General features: G+C 32.5%; 9 protein-coding genes across 9 annotated transcripts; 5 read left to right on the forward strand and 4 right to left on the reverse strand. All coding sequences in view use genetic code 12, as the record gives it.

The window, feature by feature from the left end:
- Positions 1-1,264: 1,264 nt before the first annotated feature.
- On the forward strand, positions 1,265-2,359 carry XYL2 (L-iditol 2-dehydrogenase; the record flags this gene model as incomplete). The annotated part of the gene is made up of 1 exon (XM_064907530.1): positions 1,265-2,359. The coding sequence occupies one exon, from the start codon at positions 1,265-1,267 to the stop codon at positions 2,357-2,359; it is 1,095 nt and encodes a 364-aa protein (XP_064760693.1).
- Positions 2,360-2,527: 168 nt separating this feature from the next.
- DFJ63DRAFT_222117 (mitochondrial 54S ribosomal protein mL59) lies at positions 2,528-3,282 on the forward strand. The gene has a single exon (XM_064904200.1). The coding sequence runs from the start codon at positions 2,695-2,697 to the stop codon at positions 3,163-3,165; it is 471 nt and encodes a 156-aa protein (XP_064760694.1). The 5' UTR covers positions 2,528-2,694; the 3' UTR covers positions 3,166-3,282.
- Positions 3,283-3,398: 116 nt separating this feature from the next.
- DFJ63DRAFT_315128 (mRNA splicing protein) lies at positions 3,399-3,809 on the reverse strand (the record flags this gene model as incomplete). The annotated part of the gene is made up of 1 exon (XM_064906494.1): positions 3,399-3,809. The coding sequence occupies one exon, from the start codon at positions 3,807-3,809 to the stop codon at positions 3,399-3,401; it is 411 nt and encodes a 136-aa protein (XP_064760695.1).
- A 146-nt stretch (positions 3,810-3,955) lies between these two features.
- DFJ63DRAFT_221912 (uncharacterized protein) lies at positions 3,956-5,351 on the forward strand. Its single transcript, XM_064904187.1, has one exon. It carries the CDS (start codon positions 4,103-4,105, stop codon positions 5,189-5,191), a length of 1,089 nt encoding a protein of 362 aa, XP_064760696.1. The 5' UTR covers positions 3,956-4,102; the 3' UTR covers positions 5,192-5,351.
- DFJ63DRAFT_222120 (uncharacterized protein) lies at positions 5,352-8,663 on the forward strand. The gene has a single exon (XM_064904201.1). It carries the CDS (start codon positions 5,512-5,514, stop codon positions 8,605-8,607), a length of 3,096 nt encoding a protein of 1,031 aa, XP_064760697.1. The 5' UTR covers positions 5,352-5,511; the 3' UTR covers positions 8,608-8,663.
- A 55-nt stretch (positions 8,664-8,718) lies between these two features.
- Positions 8,719-10,425, reverse strand: MAL2 (oligo-1,6-glucosidase IMA1; the record flags this gene model as incomplete). The annotated part of the gene is made up of 1 exon (XM_064905221.1): positions 8,719-10,425. One exon carries the CDS (start codon positions 10,423-10,425, stop codon positions 8,719-8,721), a length of 1,707 nt encoding a protein of 568 aa, XP_064760698.1.
- A 591-nt stretch (positions 10,426-11,016) lies between these two features.
- On the forward strand, positions 11,017-11,838 carry IAH1 (isoamyl acetate-hydrolyzing esterase; the record flags this gene model as incomplete). Its single annotated transcript, XM_064906495.1, has 1 exon — positions 11,017-11,838. One exon carries the CDS (start codon positions 11,017-11,019, stop codon positions 11,836-11,838), a length of 822 nt encoding a protein of 273 aa, XP_064760699.1.
- Positions 11,839-11,944: 106 nt separating this feature from the next.
- On the reverse strand, positions 11,945-13,138 carry DFJ63DRAFT_337226 (uncharacterized protein; the record flags this gene model as incomplete). Its single annotated transcript, XM_064908513.1, has 1 exon — positions 11,945-13,138. The coding sequence occupies one exon, from the start codon at positions 13,136-13,138 to the stop codon at positions 11,945-11,947; it is 1,194 nt and encodes a 397-aa protein (XP_064760700.1).
- A 122-nt stretch (positions 13,139-13,260) lies between these two features.
- On the reverse strand, positions 13,261-18,738 carry RPO21 (DNA-directed RNA polymerase II subunit RPB1). Its single transcript, XM_064904210.1, has 3 exons — positions 13,844-18,738; positions 13,676-13,780; positions 13,261-13,633 (listed from the first exon to the last, which is right to left on the reverse strand). The coding sequence occupies exons 1-3, from the start codon at positions 18,547-18,549 to the stop codon at positions 13,384-13,386; spliced, it is 5,061 nt and encodes a 1,686-aa protein (XP_064760701.1). The 5' UTR covers positions 18,550-18,738; the 3' UTR covers positions 13,261-13,383.
- Positions 18,739-18,746: the final 8 nt, after the last annotated feature.

The following is an 18,746-nucleotide window of genomic DNA, read 5'->3' on the forward strand; positions in this document are numbered from 1 at the left end:
TTGATGTAGATCTTGATGCTAAATTGATTAGATTAAAGATGACTCAGGATTTTATCATTGAGTAGCTGTTTGTAAAGAAACTACTGGTAACTATGAGGAAATGATTCAAGTAAAAGATCGGTCGTAGTATTGAACCAAATGAGATCAATTGAACTGCAATGGTAGGCTTTCACTGGAAGCAAAGGCATCTTATTGCTTATTAACTTCATATATAGTTGTCTGAGTTGAAAAGTTAGGTAAAATTTGTAGATTTATTTCAAGTTAAAGTACTTGAATTAAAGAAAGAGAAAGAAAGAAATGAGCCTGTGGTGAATAATAAAGATCGGATCATTGATCGATTAACTAGTTAATAAGACGTTAGGAATATTTCATTAGAAACCCTTTACATAGGTACAATAATAACCATTGAAATTAACTACTTGTTACATGTATAAACTAGATGTTAAACAATTAAAAGTTTATCTGAATCATTCAATGAAATTGCAAATCCATAAGGTATCCTCGATAGTCAATTTAGAAAACCCTAGATTGAAGTTGCAAAAATTGGAGTATTAATATAGTAAATACTATACGATGGTAACGACTTTTTTCAGATGCTAGAGGTCTATCAAAACGACATATGGAAAAACTTTATGTATACTGTACACATTAAAGAAAGAAAGGTCAAGACGAAAAATTAAAAATAAATAAATTAATTTTTTTTTTTTTATTTTATTTTAATTTTTTTTAATTTTTGATTTCTTCCGAAATTTTGAACTGTAAATAAAAAGCTTAAACAAAAAATATGGGGGAATCAAACCCTAACTAACTAATTTCTATTAATAATTAAACCCCCAGCAGAAATAGAAGGTAAAAGATAATGAAGATCATGAACGTAATAAGTAGACTATCCGGCAAGACCTGATACATATACAAACAAATAAGATATGCAACACATTGAGAATTCCAAAGGCGTTCACTATTAAGAAATTTTTAGTGTTGAATTAAATAGTGAGATGAATTTTTTTAATTAAATTTTTAACGAAGAAGGTAAACACTGAACACACATTTTTAGTGAGTGAGTGGCAGCGGACGCATTAATTTTGATGGTGGATAAACTTCCCCATATTCTCTTCCTCTAACTATTTATCATTCAACTTTTTTTTATTTATATTTAAACCATTTTCCAATTTTCCAATTTTTTATTTAAATAATTTTGTTATTCCTCTTTCTTTTCTTCTTCTTATTTCTCTAAATCATAGTCTAATCTAAATTCTTATTCACAATGGTTGCTAATCCATCTTTAGTTCTTAACAAAATCGATGATATTTCATTCGAAACTTATGAAGCTCCAGAAATAACTGAATCAAATGAAGTTATAGTTGAAGTTAAAAAAACCGGTATTTGTGGTTCCGATATCCATTATTATGCTCATGGTAAAATCGGTCATTTCGTGTTAACCAAACCAATGGTTTTAGGTCATGAATCTTCTGGTATTGTTACTCAAATTGGTTCAAAAGTTACCAGTGTTAAAGTTGGTGATAAAGTTGCTATTGAACCGGGTATTCCATCAAGATTAAGTGATGCTTATAAATCAGGTCATTATAACTTATGTCCTCATATGTGTTTTGCTGCCACTCCAAACTCAACTGATGGTGAACCAAATCCTCCAGGAACTTTATGTAAATATTTTAAAAGTCCAGAAGATTTCTTAGTTAAATTACCTGATCATGTTAGTTTAGAATTAGGGGCTATGGTTGAACCTTTAACTGTTGGTGTTCATGCTTCCAAATTAGGTTCCATCAGATTTGGTGATAAAGTGGCTGTTTTCGGTGCTGGTCCAGTTGGTTTATTAGCTGCTGCTGCTGCTAAATCATTTGGAGCTGTTGCTGTTATTGTTATTGATATTTTTGATAATAAATTACAAATGGCTAAAGATATTGGTGTTGCCACTCATACTTTCAACTCCAAGACTGGTGGTGATTATAAAAACTTGTTAAAAGCTTTTGATGATAATGAACCAACCGTGGTATTAGAATGTACTGGTGCTGAACCATGTATTAATACTGGGGTTCATATTTTAGCTCAAGGAGGTAGATTTGTTCAAGTTGGTAATGCTCCAGGTCCAGTTAAATTCCCAATTACTGAATTTGCTACTAAAGAATTAACTTTATTTGGTTCTTTCAGATATGGTTTTAATGATTATAAAACTGCTGTTGGTATTCTTGATACTAATTATAAAAATGGTAAAGATAAAGCTCCAATTGATTTCGAAGCTTTAATCACCCATAGATTCTCCTTCAATGATGCTATTAAAGCTTATGATTTAGTTAGAGCTGGAAGTGGTGCTGTTAAATGTATCATTGATGGACCTGAATAAATTAATTAAGTTTCTTTACATACATACATTGTGTTCTGTTTCTTTTTTTACATACTTAAAAATTCTAATTTGATTCTTAATAATATAAAAAGCACAATAGTTTGCTTTTAATACCACCTTTTCCCTTTATAGATTTATTTGAATATAATTATACTTTAATTAATTTGCAACTAAGTTTATTTGTAGAAATCATGAATATTCCTGTACATAACAATTATCACCAAAAAATCTTTTTCTTCACCCATTTTGAAAAAAAAAAATATTTAATGTTAATCAATATTGAAAAATCACCATAATTGGATTTGGATTAGAAGAATAAACTATAGCCAACGACCATGTCATTAACATCAAAGGAAGCATTTAGTAAACTTCCTCAGAAATTACACAACTTCTTTATAAAGTTTCCTCCAAGACCATATGCTGAATACTCAGTCAAACCATCAGTTATAACTGATCCTCATTTAAATCCATTTTTACCAAATAAGAATCCTGAATCAGGGAAATGGCAAGGACCTAAATTTTCATTAAGAAGATCAGCAGATCTTTTTAAAATGGCAAAGAAATTCGGTATACAAGATTTATTACCTCCTTTACCTCGTAAATTTTATGAAGAGAAATATAATGATAAGAATTGGATGAGAGGTGTGTTAAGTCAAAAGAAAAGGAAATGGGAAAGAGAATTTGAAGATAAATTGGAAGTTAGAAAGGAAGCTATTGCTAATATGGATGATATTATTGTTGCTGCTAGACCAAGTTATAAGAAACAACTTCAAAAGAGACAAGCCAAACAAAAGACTTGGTATTAGTCTCCAAAAAACATTCATACTTTCATTTCATTTCACTTCACGTCATAATTATTGTACATAGAACAAACCTAAACTCACTTGTGTATTAAGAATATATATATATATCTATCTATTGATATAAATGCTGAATTAGAGTAAAAAAACTAGTAACTTCATTAAAAACGTAAAACTAAAAAAACGATGACCTATAATACATATATGTTGATTAACAGAATAAAATTACAACAACATCTTTAAAAGGCTCTTGGAGGAGGTCTACCTCCTCTTGAACCACCTCTACCACCTCCTCTTGGACCACCACCTCTTCCCCCTCTTGGACCTCCACTACCTCTTGTCGGTAATGGTTTAGCACCAGGTCCAGCACCTTGACCCTTTATCTTAGTAACACTTTTGGCTAGTATATTATCAATATTGATTTCATCAGGTAAAATGATTTGTCTGATTTGATTTCCTCTTATATTCATATAATCCAATAATTGAGGATCTTGATATGATTGAATTAATTTAATATTCTTTAATGATAAATTCATCAGTGGTGAACAGGATAATAATTGTCCACTTATGGAATTCCCATTTTTAAGTTCGACTGTGATGGGTTGGTTTGTGGAACTAGGCAAGTTCATCAAGAAACGAACTAACTTCATCTTATGAGTTGGTTGATAGTTGTAGTGGTGATGATGATGAGTAGTTCTTTCTTTCTTTCATCCATTACAATTTTTTGTTTACTGTAAATTTTCCATTGTCAATTTGTGTGTCTCACCCGCACTGACTGAAAATGGTCAAAGGGCAAAAATTGAAATTGGAACTGAATTACGTTTACAACTAGAAAGGAAGGATACCAAGGATACCAAGGACAAGAAGGAAATTGCCATCGATTAAGTAACAACGTATACATATAAACAGATAGATCATATATAGTACAACAACTTCCATCAATATGACCAATCCATCACAATCTTTGGCTGACAATATAAGGAATATTCCTCCTGTTACTCGATTCTTCACTATCACAACTGTTATCGTTTGTTTTGCCAATTCATTAAAATTGATTCAACCAATTGATTTGATTTGTTATTTACCAGTATTATTGGAAAAATTAGAAGTACTTAAAACAGTTATTCGTTATGGGAACTATTATCAAATCCTTTATTCTGTAATATGGTTAGGATTACAAAGTTATCGATTCTTTACCGCTTTTTTATTACCTATGGGATTATTTGTTGATCAACCTTTTCAAGCTATATTAGATATTTATTTCTTTTATACGTTTGCTAATCATTTAGAAAGTTATCAAGGGAAATTTAGAAGAAATTTCCCTGATTGTCTTTGGTTTACATTAGTGGCTGGTACTTGTATTGTATTAACTACTTTAATTTATAATGCATTTATTGATGCAAATCATTTCCCCATTCATCATCAAATGATGTTAAGTTGTGTAACTTATATTTGGTCAAGATCACTGAAAAATTCCATTATAAATTTCCTTGGAGTGGTTCCAATTAAAGCTTATTATTTACCATTATTTAATTTATTCTTTAAATTGATTGTTAATGGTTATACATCATTTTTAGATACATCAATTGGAATCTTTGGAGGATATATTTATCAATGTATTCAATCAAATACTTTACCTATTTATAACTTAATCCCAGGAGCTTATGGTGCGGCTAATCCAAAGAATTTACAAAAATCAGGTAGAAGAGTTGGTACAATTCAACATCTTAATGGAACTACTAATGAATCGAATCCTTCTGAAGCTATTGATGATTCAATCTTTGATAAAGGTTATTTAAAAGCTCCAATTTGGTTATATAAACTCTTGGATTATCCAACTAATAATTCAGTTAGAACCACTGCTTTTGATGGAAATACTAAACAGTCCAATATTAATAATAATAATGATGGTAATACTTCCACCAGAATAAATAAATTAGAAGATCCTCCTCGTCCATCAACCCCACCTTATACATCTTGGTTCAGTGGTGATAATGCTTTCCAAGGAAAAGGTTATAGATTAGGTGATTAGTTATATTATCCTGCTAGTCAGGTAGAAGTAGCTAAATCATATCCCATATATATATGCCATTATATATATATATATATAGTCTAACATATCCCATATATAGAATGATGTAATGAAGTCAAAAAACGTCTAAAATTTTAAACAATAATGACAATGACATAATTAAACATTTTGTGTGCTTAACCTAGTGCTCTCTCTCAGTCTAATTTTGTCTGCCCTGTCTCCCCAAAAACAGAAATTTTGATGAGACAATAATTACAAATTGGTATCTCTATCTTTACCAAAAGCGTTTAAGATACTTATAGTCAATTTGATCAATTGAGATGTCGGACCCACCTAATGGGGTTCCCAATACACTCTACAAACAATCACCTCGTCTTTTACCTCTTCATCCTGAAAATTCCAATGAATTCTCTCGAAATTCAAGTGTTACCAATATTCATACCCCTAATGTAAGGAATAAATCAGTATCGAAACAAAGAAAGAAATCAAAACCTCATTTGAAACGATTAGGATCAATTACAGGTAGTCATCAGACTTTGGTCTATTCTGTCGATGATGATGTCAATGAAAATGTCGATGAAGAGAATGTGGAGGATAATACTGAAATTGTTAGTGATAGAGATTATTTAGAGGGTTATAGTGATGCGTTAAGAGCTTTACATCAAAGAAGATCAAAATTAATCACAGCCACTCTCTCCAATGATGAATTAAATAAAACAGCTGCTAAACAAATAGAATCTACCATTGCTAAGGATTTAATTGATGCTGAAGAAAATATAAAATTATTAGATAATTTACGTGATTCAGATAATATTGCCGATAATACTATTGAATATGAAGAAGTTGCGGGAGAAGATGAATCAAATGGAATTGGTGGTGGAGGTGATAATGATTCTCGATATGAAGATGACGAAGATAATGATGATGATGATAATGGTTCAGTTCGAAGTTCTCAATCATCTCAAACCATTGAATCATTAAATTTAAGAGATAGACAAGCTGCCATTAATAAAACTCATCCTTTCGGTATTAAGATTTGGAAACCATCATTATATAAAAAACAAAGATCAGTAGCCACCAGAGCTGAAGAAGATATTCATGATTTTGATCCTAGAAAACCAAAAAGAATCTTTTGGGGTGTTACTTTAACGAATATTCTTTGGAGTCTTGTTATTGGTATACCCTTATATATTATTTGTTTAATGGGTGCTACGGTAGTATTCATTTCATCTGGTTTAGGTATTCATAGACCTTCAAGACCTTATGTGAGATTACTTTTAAAATTAGGAAGATATTGGTTTCATCCATTTGGAAAGTTTGTCTTATTAAATAGAGATGAAAATTATTTAAGTGAAGATGAACTGTATGGTAGAACTTTAAAGGAATTTCAAAGGTGGAGATTACAAGAAGAAGGTAGATTATTTTTTGCTCCTCCAAGAAGAAATACTGCCAGTGCAGAAACTAGACCTTTATTGAAAGATCATAGAGGTAGACCTCTTGGTGATGCTTATTCTTCTTTAGGAGGTGATGATCAAACCTATTTTCAACAACAACAACAACAATCACAAGGCATACCAGAATCTGCTCTTGAACATGACGATCAAGATGATCAAGATGATCAAGAAGAATACCCTGATATCAAAGTTAGATTCTTTGGTAGAGGTAGTTGGTCTTCAGGTAGATTTGTATTTTATCTATTCTTTTATGGGATTTTACAACCAATTTTATACCTTGTGGGTGGTTTATGTTGGCTTATAGTGTTCACCATCCCAATGACAAATATAACCAGTACGATCTGTGATCATTTAAGACGTCATCCATTAGCATTAGATTTTGAAATAGAAAAGGAATATTATAAAAGACATCCTAAAAAGAAGAGACCTCAACTGATCATTTTATGTACTTATAGATGTTGTGGTTTCCATTATTATAAATATACTATTGATGGTACCAATATTTTCTTTATAAATTTATTGGCTGCCGTGGCATTTGTTATCTGTGATTTTTATATCTTTAAAGAAAACTTCAAATGGGAAGTTTGGTTTACAGATTCAACTTTTATCTTTTGTTTTTGTTTCTTTTCCATTATTCCATTGGCTTATTTTCTTGGTCAAGCTGTTGCTTCTATCTCAGCTCAATCATCCATGGGAGTCGGTGCTGTTATTAATGCCTTTTTCACAACCATTGTTGAAATCTTCTTATATTGTGTGGCATTAAATCAAGGTAAAGGAAAATTGGTTGAAGGTTCAATGATTGGTTCAATCTTGGGTGGGGTATTATTATTACCAGGATTATCAATGTGTAGTGGTGCATTAGTTCGTAAAACTCAAAAATATAATCCTCAATCAGCTGGTGTTTCTTCAACTATGTTCTTATTTGCTATGGTGGTTATGTTTGCTCCATCGTTATTTTATCAAATTTATGGTCCTTATGAAATCAAATGTAGAGCATGTGATTTCACTAATGTCGAAGATGATTGTACTAAATGTCGATTTGTTCAACCTGGATTTTCATTGGATATATTATATCATAAGATCATTCAACCATTTTCAGTGATTGTCGCTTCTTCCCTTTTTGCTACTTATATTTGTGGATTATATTTCACCTTAAGAACTCATGCATCATTAATTTGGGCAACTCATGAACCCACACCAACTAGAAAAGATGAGCATTCATTTAGATCTCCAAGTGTTTCAAGTTTTGCAACTCCTTTACAACTTCCAGCTGGATCAAGTAAAATAACTCAACGTCTTTCAACTTTACCTCCATCAGCTTTGAAACCATTACAATCTCCAAGTTTAGATAAACATAAGAAACTGATTGATGAATCCTTCAAACCAATTGAACCAGTAGCTCATGATGAAGGTGGAGGTGGTCATGATGCTCCAAATTGGTCCACTAAAAAATCAACAATTATCTTATTAGGAGCAACTGTATTATATGCCATCATTGCTGAAATTTTGGTCGATACTGTGGATGCAGTGTTAGTGAATTATCCTATAGATCCTAAATTTCTTGGTTTAACGGTTTTTGCATTAGTTCCTAATACTACTGAATTTTTAAATGCTATTTCATTTGCTGTAAGTGGTAATGTAGCATTATCGATGGAAATTGGTAGTGCTTATGCTTTACAAGTGGTTTTAATTCAAATTCCATGTTTAGTTTTCTATTCAATCTATATGGGGTTCGTTAATGTTGATCAAATTTTCTCATTAGTATTTCCAAGATGGGATATTATTGCTACTTTAATATCAATTTACTTATTCACATATATTTATGCTGAAGGTAGATCTAATTATTTTAAAGGATTTATTTTAATCTTAATGTACGCTGTGGTCATGATTGGATTCTGGTTTAATGATAAAATTGAATACTTGAATGATGGTTATACAGGTGGTCGTGACGCTTATTTTTAGTACATTTATTTATTTTAATTTAATTATTTATATATATTTTTTTAGTTATATCAAAATTTCATGCTTTTTATTTTTCTCTTTTAGTTCATTCATAATTCATTAAAAGTCTTTTCATGTTAAATTGACAAGGTAAATCCTTGCTTCGTACGGCGTCATTATTTGTTCGTTAAATTTTTCATCACAATTTGAAAGTATCAAAGTGATAGTTTCATTTGTTAATAAGTTTGTAAATGGTATAGTTTTAGGTGTAAAATTAATACTAATATAAGCCTTTTCACCTTTATCATTAATTTTCAAGAATGAGAAAACATCAGGATTATCTATATCGATAATTTCAAATTTTCCATAAATGAACAAATCTTTATATTTCTTTCTTAATTCTAATGCTTTCTTCCAGAAATGAAGAATCGAATTAGGATCTTTCTTTTGATTTGCCACATTGACATCGCGATAATTATCATGAACTCTTGTCCAAGGAATTCCAGAAGTAAATCCGGCATTCTTACTGGAATCCCATTGTACGGGTGATCTTGCATTATCTCTTGCCATTAAATTAATCACATCGAAGATCTCCTTATCCGTACTTTTATCTAAATTATTATCCTTATAATAATTAATAGTATTGATATCTTTATATTCTTTAATATCCCAATCTCGCGGAACATTAACCATACCAATTTCTTGACCTTGGTAAATGAATTCAGTACCAGTCAAAGTAGTTTGTAACACAGCTAATGCTTTACCTGATTTAACTCTGAATTGAGGGTAATCATTTCCAAATCTTGAAATTGATCTTGGTTGATCATGGTTTTCAATGAAAACTGTCGACCAAGCATCTGTACCTTCTATAAATCCACTTTGAGATTGAATACCCTTTTTGAAATCTATAAGATCATAACCTTTGAATCTAAATCTATCTCTTGAATCAACTCCAACTTCAACAACATCGAATAAAAACATCATATTCATTTCTTTAGCCTCTTCACTGACATATTTTAATGATTCTTCTTTAGTGGAATGACCTACTTCTCCAACTGAGATGGCATGGAATGGTTTCATGAATCTATCATATATCTCTTTATGGAATTCATGAATCCTTGGACCATGTTGATGATAAAGCTTACAAGGTTGAAAATCTTTATCTGGGAAAGTGATAGGAACATCTTGGAAGGTTTGAACTTTAGAATACATTCCAGCTGTATCAATTCTAAACCCATCAATTCCTTTTTCTAACCAGAATTTGATAGCTGATTTATAAATAGCTTCTCTTGTTTCAACATTCTCCCAGTTTAAATCAGGTTGAGATTCAGCAAATAAATGTAAATAATATTCATCAGTTAATTCATCATATTTCCAAGCTGATCCTGAAAAGTAAGATCCCCAATTGTTAGGAGGGTGACGAATCCCATTAGAATCATATTTTGGAGGTTTCCAGATATACCAATCTCTCTTTGGATCTTGTTTGGAAGATCTCGATTCCTTAAACCATTGATGTTCACTGGACGTATGATTAATAACAAGATCCAACATAAGTTTCATACCTCTTTTATGAGTTTCAACTATTAACTGCTCCATATCATGTAGAGTACCATACTTTTCAAATATCTCTTCATAATTCGAAATATCATATCCCATATCATCTTGAGGCGAATCATACATAGGACTTATCCAAATCACGTCTACGCCTAAGAATTTCAAATAGTCTAAAGTGGAGATAATACCCGGGATATCTCCAATCCCATCACCATTTGAATCCTTATATGAAGCAGGCCATATTTGGTATACAGTTGACTCTTTCCACCACTTATGTTGAACCATTTTGGTCAAGTTTATGATGCACAATTGATTGCTATAGATCTTTGCTTAAGATACCTGATTAAAATCTCATTCCTGGGGTAAGATCCATTTTGTAATCGATGGCTTGCTTCCTGTATACAATAGAGTAAGAGTATACCACCTTCCCTTCCCTTCCCTTCCCTTATCTCATCACTTGTTCTATAATCTCCAATTTCTCCTTTAACTGTTTAATTTCTATGTACTCTACTTTGAAGTTATCTACTACTGATACCATAAAGTTTACATACTACTGACTTTGTACTGTATTGAACCGTTCATGGGCTTGTTCCATATGAAACTTCGGTGCTAAATTTAATTTCCGCATTTGTTGATTCACCATAATTTTCTTTATTATGAGGGATGTTATATCGATTATTAATTTGGGGGACATTACCACCGTTTATTAACACCTTTTATTTCTTATTTGGAGGACGAGGAGGAGGAGTTGCAACAGTTCAATTTTTCAACACCGTGATAGTTTTCATATATATATACATATATAAACCAACAATTTCTATTCATTCATTCATTCATTTAATCATTCATTCACTCAATTAATTCAATTACCTTCAAATGTCTCAATTGTTATTAGATAAATTTATTCTCTTCGGAGACTCTATCACTCAGTTTAGCAGTGATGTATCAGAAGGGTTTGCCCTTCAACCTCAATTGCAACATTTATATGTTAGAAAGCTAGATGTCATTAATAGAGGTTATAGTGGTTATAATAGTGAACAAGCACGTTTAATCCTTCCAAAGATCTTGAATGCTGAATTGAATAAAGAGAAATCCAATGTCAAATTAATCACCATTTTTTTTGGTACTAATGATTCAGTCCAATTTGATGATGAATTTAATGATATTCAAGCGGTCCCTATTGATAGATATAAAGATAATTTAGACTTTTTAATCAACTTAAGTTTGGAAGCAAATATCAAACCAATTATTATTGGTACTGGTTTACATGATAGCAAATTGGCTAAAGAATTCTTTGAACTGGGAGGACGTATAATGTCAAAGGATCCACTTTCAAATTCAAGAAATCATGAATATTCTAAAGCTGCCGAAGAAATAGCTAACAAGAATAAAGTTGCTTTTGTTAACTTATTTGAAGATTTTGCTAAATACGGAAATCTTTCCATAGAAAAGTTATATAATTCATACAGTTATACTCCAGATAAAGAATATACTAGTGCAAAAGAATTTGTTAAGGATGGTCTTCATTTCACTCCAATCGGTTATAAAGTTCTTTATGAATCTGTCGTAAAAGCTATAAATAACACATATCCAGAATTAAATGCTGATGCATTGCCATTAAGTTTATCTGATTGGAAAGATCTTGATCCCAAGAATTTAGAATCTACCATTTTCAGACCTGGAGATTTAAAGAACTAACCTTGAAATAATTACATCTACTGGATGTTAATCTGCCTTTATCCAATGCAATTGGACGATAGAATATTGATATTTATTTTAGTTCTTCCTTTATAAACTATAAAGATTATACAGTTTCATATATAAATTCAGATGGGGGGATTATTTCAACTAAATGATCATTCCTATGTAAGTTCCTACGGTAAGCATCGCTCTTCAACGATGTTTGACAATAAGGTAAGAAAGGAATTTCAACCAACTCGAACTTGTACACTTTCGACAATAATTTAAGACTGTCAGTAGTAGTTTTAGTCACTTCAGTTGACCAGAGGTAGAATAGAGTCTCAGTTTCAACATGTCTTTTTTGGGCAGCTACCGAAGTAAACTCCACTGGAACCCCATGTAGGTAAATCATTTTAGCCAGCCACAAATTCCCTTTCAACTGTACACTTTTAAGTATAGTTTCAAATCCTATAAGGGTGATCTTGTCAAGTTTTTCAAAATGACGATAGTATCCAGCTTGAAAGTTCCTTAAAGTTAAACACTTGATTGAATCATTCTTTTCAAAGAATTTAGTCCAATTGTTTTCTGTAACATGATCATAACATTCAAAGCTATGATTAACCAATTTTGGAAATTTATAATCAACATATTTTGTACCAAGTAACCTAATTTTTTGACCCAAGTGTAACTCTTCAAGATCTTTCGATAACCACCAAATTGTAATTGGTATATGATAGTTTACAGTTCTGATATAGTTATGTTTCAGTTCTTCTCGTGATTCAAATGGAATTGTGGGAATAATATCAGTATCAAATCTAAATCCTATACAATTCAAATATTTATAATATTCTACAGGTGGCATCTTAAACTTATCAAGTTTTTGATGAGTGACTATTTTGAATATATAAAACTTAAATTTAAAGCATCCGATTAATTTGAGATGATTAGCTTTTAATAATAGATCATCCATTGAAGTTCCATCATCTTCGATACCTAATCTAAATTGTAAGGTTATTGTTAAAGGATTAGATGGGTCATTGAATTTATGGGCATTATCAAACAAGAATTGCAGAGAATCTTCATATGTAACTGATGTATTATTATGATGTAATATTTGACCATTCACTGGAATATCAGGTATTAAAAAGGTGTCTAAGTTATCATTCAACGTAGTATTCACTAAAAGCACCAACTCTTTTACTTCTTTCAATTTATGTGGGAGAGGTCCCAGACTCACCATATGTTGGTCTTGAACTGAATATTTAGAGGCAACCAATTCTAATTGATAGTTTCTAGATAATATAGGAGTTTCAATCATATTAACACAGGTACAACTATTTACAATTATAAAAGAAAAAAGATATACATGGGAATGGTTATTTAAACTGAATAAAAAAAATCTTTTGCGGCTTATAATTTCCCAAACTTTTTTTTCTTGTCCAAAAAAGTGTTGCAAAAAATAGAGCAATGAACTACAGTTTAGCGATTGATATATTACAATTGATATATATTTATCATTAAACTATTTTTTTTTCACTAATCTATGTATAAACAACTAAAAGATTAATCAATGTCTTCATCATCATCATGCTTAGTACCATCTTCAGGTGAGTATTGTGGAGAGTGTGGACTATAACTAGGAGATGTTGGTGAATACTGTGGCGAGGTTGGAGAATATGAAGGTGAGGTTGGTGAGTATTGTGGAGAAGTTGGGGAGTATGATGGTGAGGTTGGTGAGTATGATGGTGAAGTTGGAGAATAAGATGGAGATGTAGGAGAATAACTTGGAGATGTAGGAGAATAACTTGGAGATGTAGGAGAATAACTTGGAGAGGTTGGAGAATATGATGGAGATGTTGGAGAGTACGATGGAGATGTAGGAGAATAACTTGGTGAAGTTGGAGAGTAACTTGGCGAAGTTGGTGAATATGATGGTGAAGTTGGAGAATAACTTGGAGAAGTTGGTGAATATGATGGAGAAGTTGGTGAATAAGCAGGTGAAGTAGGTGAGTACGATGGAGATGTTGGAGAATATGATGGAGATGTTGGAGAGTATGATGGGGAAGTTGGTGAGTAACTTGGCGAAGTTGGAGAATAGCCTGGAGAAGTTCCACCATAACCAGGTGAAGTACCACCAAATGAAGGTGAGGTACCACCATAAGCAAATGGCGAAGTAGCTGAAGGAGAAGTAGCACCACCATAAGAAGTAAGACCACCCATACCTTCCAGAACTTGAGCAGTATGAATTGGAGAAAATCCTCCACCTTCTTCATATTGAACAGTATCATCATCCATGTTGTAATCCTTATATGGAGTGCTTCCACCGTCATCAACATATACATCATTACCGGTAACGATAGGAGCATTAGATGGAGCAGTTTGTAACATCTTGTCATCAACCATAACATCGAATGAACCAGTACCTAATGGAGCCATTTGACCCAACATCACATTTTCAGAAATACCTCTACAGTCATCTAATTCAGCAGCTGCACCAGCTTCAAGTAAGATTTCAACAGTTTCTTCGAAAGAACAACGCATTAATGCACCAGTATCAGATCTATTAATACCATGACGAGTAATAGCCATAAGATGACCACGAGAAGTCATAACATCAACCAAAAGAGCCATATGACGATAATTAACATAAGAACCATCGAAAGCAATAACATTAAGAATTTCTTTGAATAATGCGGATCTAGTAGCTTCAATACCAAGGACAGAAAGAATTTCAATGAAATTATTGGAGTAAGTTCTACTGGCATCGACACCTGAGACGGCCATAACACCTGAAAGATTAACACCATCGGTTTCTAAAACCCATTCTTTACCTTGTTTGAATTCACCCGTTTCATCTGGAGTACTAGTCTTATGTTGCATCATGAAAACCTTAGTAATACCTTCGATACCTCTCAATGAAATATTATCTAACATATGAGATTCAATACTCTTTAAAATTTGATCTTCTTCTGATTCAGCTTCTTCATCCATCTTTGGGTCACGAACCACACGACAACGAATAATCAATTTATCAGCAGTATCATCAGACCAAATAACGAATAAATCTTCACCAAAGTTTTGAGAAATCTTTTCAGCAACTTGGGCCATAGTTAATTGTTTATCTAACATCTTAGCACGATCTAATTCCAAACGAAGTAACCAAGGTGATTGGTTAGCTATAGATTCTTCTACTTTTTCATCCGGAATAGCAAAATATGCTTCAACGGTATCATAATCCTCTTCAATAACAGTAGTTCTTGGATCTGGATCATAATAAATTTCAGTAGATGAAGTAACATTCTTCAAGGTGGTATGTTCAATGGCAGATTGAACAACCTTGGCTTTCTCAATATCAGCAGCAATATCCTTTTCTAAGTATACTGTAAGAGCTGGAGTCTTAATATTCTTTGCAACATTAAGAATTTCCTTAAGACGAGGAACCCCTAAAGTAACATTCTTTGAAGAAACACCGGCATAATGGAAAGTATTTAATGTCATTTGCGTTGCTGGTTCCCCAATAGATTGAGCAGCAACGACACCGACCATTTCACCGGGATGAACAATAGATCTTTGGAATTGAGATTCAATTTCACCCATTACCCATTCAAAGGAAGCATGATTTAACTTAAATTCTTCGATAACACGACGAGAAGCTAATCTTGATCTTATAAGACATTGGAAAAGTAAAGTTGCATTTGCTTGTGCTTCAACTTGCAATTCACTATCACCTCTAACAACCCATAACTTAGTACATAAGTTTCTGACACCGTTGACAATTTCATCTAAACGTAAATCGGAAGCCTTATATCTACCATTATGAAAGATTTGTTGAGCATTTTGAATAATACGACGTAAATTAACTGGAAGTGGCCAACTGAAATCACCATTTGGAAAACACACTTCTCTAAGATATTTACGATCTTTCAATAATTGTTCAAATTCCTCATCCAAAACCCTTTGTAATTTAACATCACCTTTGATTTCCTTACCTGATTCCAATAATGATTCAGCAATAGAAGATTCAGCGTCCAAAAGATCAATACGATAACGTTGATCAAAACTCTTATCGGATCCTGGAATAGTATCAAGTGATTGTTTTTCGACTTGGGTACCATCAATACCATCTTCACCATAAATGAATTGAATGATATCACCTAACGAATTTCTAGTTGTACCATCATAATGAACCATAATATCTTCTAAGGCTTTAACCAAACGACGTTGAATATAACCAGTTTCGGCAGTCTTCACAGCTGTATCAATAAGACCTTCTCTACCAGCCATAGCATGGAAAAAGAATTCTTGAGGGGTTAAACCTCTCAAATAAGAGTTTTCCACAAAACCTTTTGATTCTGGAGAATAATCATCCTTAGTGAAATGTGGTAAGGTACGATCGGCAAAACCAAATGGAATTCTTTTACCTTCAACAATTTGTTGACCTACACAAGCCGACATTTGGGAAATATTAATAAAGGAACCTTTGGAACCTGATGTAACCATTTGTTTCACGTTATTGATATCTTTTAAATTCATTTCTGCAGAACGACCTGCGGTATCACGAGCTTGATTTAATACACGAGATACATTATGTTCGAAAGATTCTCTTAATGTCATACCTGGTTCTGGGTCTAATCTATTTTGTTGAGCATCCAAAATAATTTCTTGAACTTTTTGTTTAGCTTCTCTAATAGTAGATGAAACAGTTTTCATGGTAGAACTATCAGCAATTGTATCACCAATACCAATAGAAAAACCATTATGAAGTAACCAATAGTTGACCACTTTTTGGATAGAACTGAATAATTGGGCACAGACTTGTGGTCCTTTTTCTCTCATAACGGTATGGATTAAACCACCACCTGTGGCACCAACAGTCTTTTTATCTACAACACCAAACATGATTTCACCATCAACGATTAACATACCAGTATCTTGTGGACTTAATAAATCTTTACCACCGTCAAATCTTTGTAAATGAATACCTTTTGGAATTGCCATAGATAAGACTTGTTTACCACTCCACAAAAACTTAGGTTTTGTGATAACAGGAGGTGGAATAACACCATCCCAGTTAGGAATCCAATATAACATATTCATAACTTGATCATATTCTATGAAGATATCTCTCAATGTCATTTTACGAACACCACATAAAGTATCTTGCACAATACCCATGACTGGTTTATTGGATTGAGGAGAAACAATTTGTAAAGGAACAGCACAAATTTCTGATAATTCAGCTCTGGTTTCAGGTGATTGTGGGACATGTAAATTCATTTCATCACCATCGAAATCGGCATTATAAGGTGAAGTAACAGATAAATTTAATCTGAATGTAGAGTAAGGCATAACTTTAACTCTATGTGCCATCATAGACATTTTATGTAAAGAAGGTTGACGATTAAATAACACTGGATCGTTATCCATTAAATGACGTTCAACTTTCCATCCGTATTGTAAAGCGATATCTCCTGCTCTCTTGTTATATCTTAAATCAATTCGATCACCAGTATCTCTTATAACATATTTGGCACCAGGATGTTCGTTCGGACCATTACGGACGTATTCTGTTAAACGATGAATATTATATGGAGTGACAATTTCTGGATAACTTAAGGTTCTGGCAATAGAAATCGGAACACCAACTTGATCTAAATCAAGATTTGGATCACCAGAAATAACTGTACGAGCTGAAAAATCAACACGCTTACCCATAAGATTACCTCTTAATCTACCTTCTTTACCCTTTAATCTGGCTCTGATAGATTTAATTGGACGACCAGTTTTTTGAAGAGCTTGAGGTTGACCTGCAATATCGTTATCCATATATGTGGCAACGTGGAATTGAAGTAAAGACTCGAATTCACTGATAACATGTTGAGGAGAACCATCCATTTCTAATCTTTGTACGTTTATATTGGCTTTAATAACGTCCGCTAATTTGAAAGTTAAATCATCTTCACCTCTTGCAGTATCATTGAAAGCAATACTTGGTCTAACTGGAGGAGGAGGAACAGGTAAGACAGTTATTAACATCCATTCTGGTCTAGCATAATCTTCATTAAAACCTAATCTATAACAATCCAATGGACTAATATGCTTAAAGACATTAAGGATTTCGGATGGAGTTAAAATTCTTTTCTCGGCTTGTTCTCCTTCTTCGAAACCTTTTGCTTGTTTCCATGTACCCCATAACTTTAAACCATCTCTACGGATAGTAGGATGAGTGTGACCACAACCACCTCTACCGGTTATAGTTCCATCTTCATTTATATCGGTTTCACATACATTCTTTTGTTTACAAAGAGCCCAAACAGCATTAAATCTCTTTTTAGGATCTCTTATTCTGATAGCTTGTGCCATAGCTGGATTTGATTCATCCAATAAAAGTTTTCCACAGTGCATACAAATGGATTCACAAACTTTTTTAATTTTAGGAATAAAACCAATATGAAACACAGGTTTAGCTAATTCAATATGACCAAAATGACCCGGACACTCAGTCATATCTTCACCACAAGTTTGACATCTGAAATTTCTATCGATGGAACCTAATCTTGGATCATTTAACCCTCCTTCTCTTGGTTTTTTGGTTGATTGGTCCATGGTTTCAGGATATTCAATCTTAGCTACAGAAATAGCACGAACCTCTTCTGGAGATAATAAACCAAATTGTACCTCTTTAACAGAACGAAGTGGAGCACTTGAGTATGGAAATTGACGACTCATATTGATGATTCTTTATATGAAACTTATTTGAGATATATTTGGAATATCCAATTTAAAAAAATTTTAAAAGGTTTGCTGGAACGCAAAGGGAAATGATATATCAATAAAAGGGTTTATATGGCTTCACCAGAATCTAATAGATGCAACTTCGATACTTTAAATAAGTTTTCCAAAAACTTATAGCAAGCTGATGGATC

Source organism: Scheffersomyces coipomensis (genome assembly GCF_036884675.1).
Source record: "Scheffersomyces coipomensis strain NRRL Y-17651 chromosome Unknown DFJ63scaffold_6, whole genome shotgun sequence".
NCBI lineage: Eukaryota > Fungi > Ascomycota > Pichiomycetes > Serinales > Debaryomycetaceae > Scheffersomyces > Scheffersomyces coipomensis.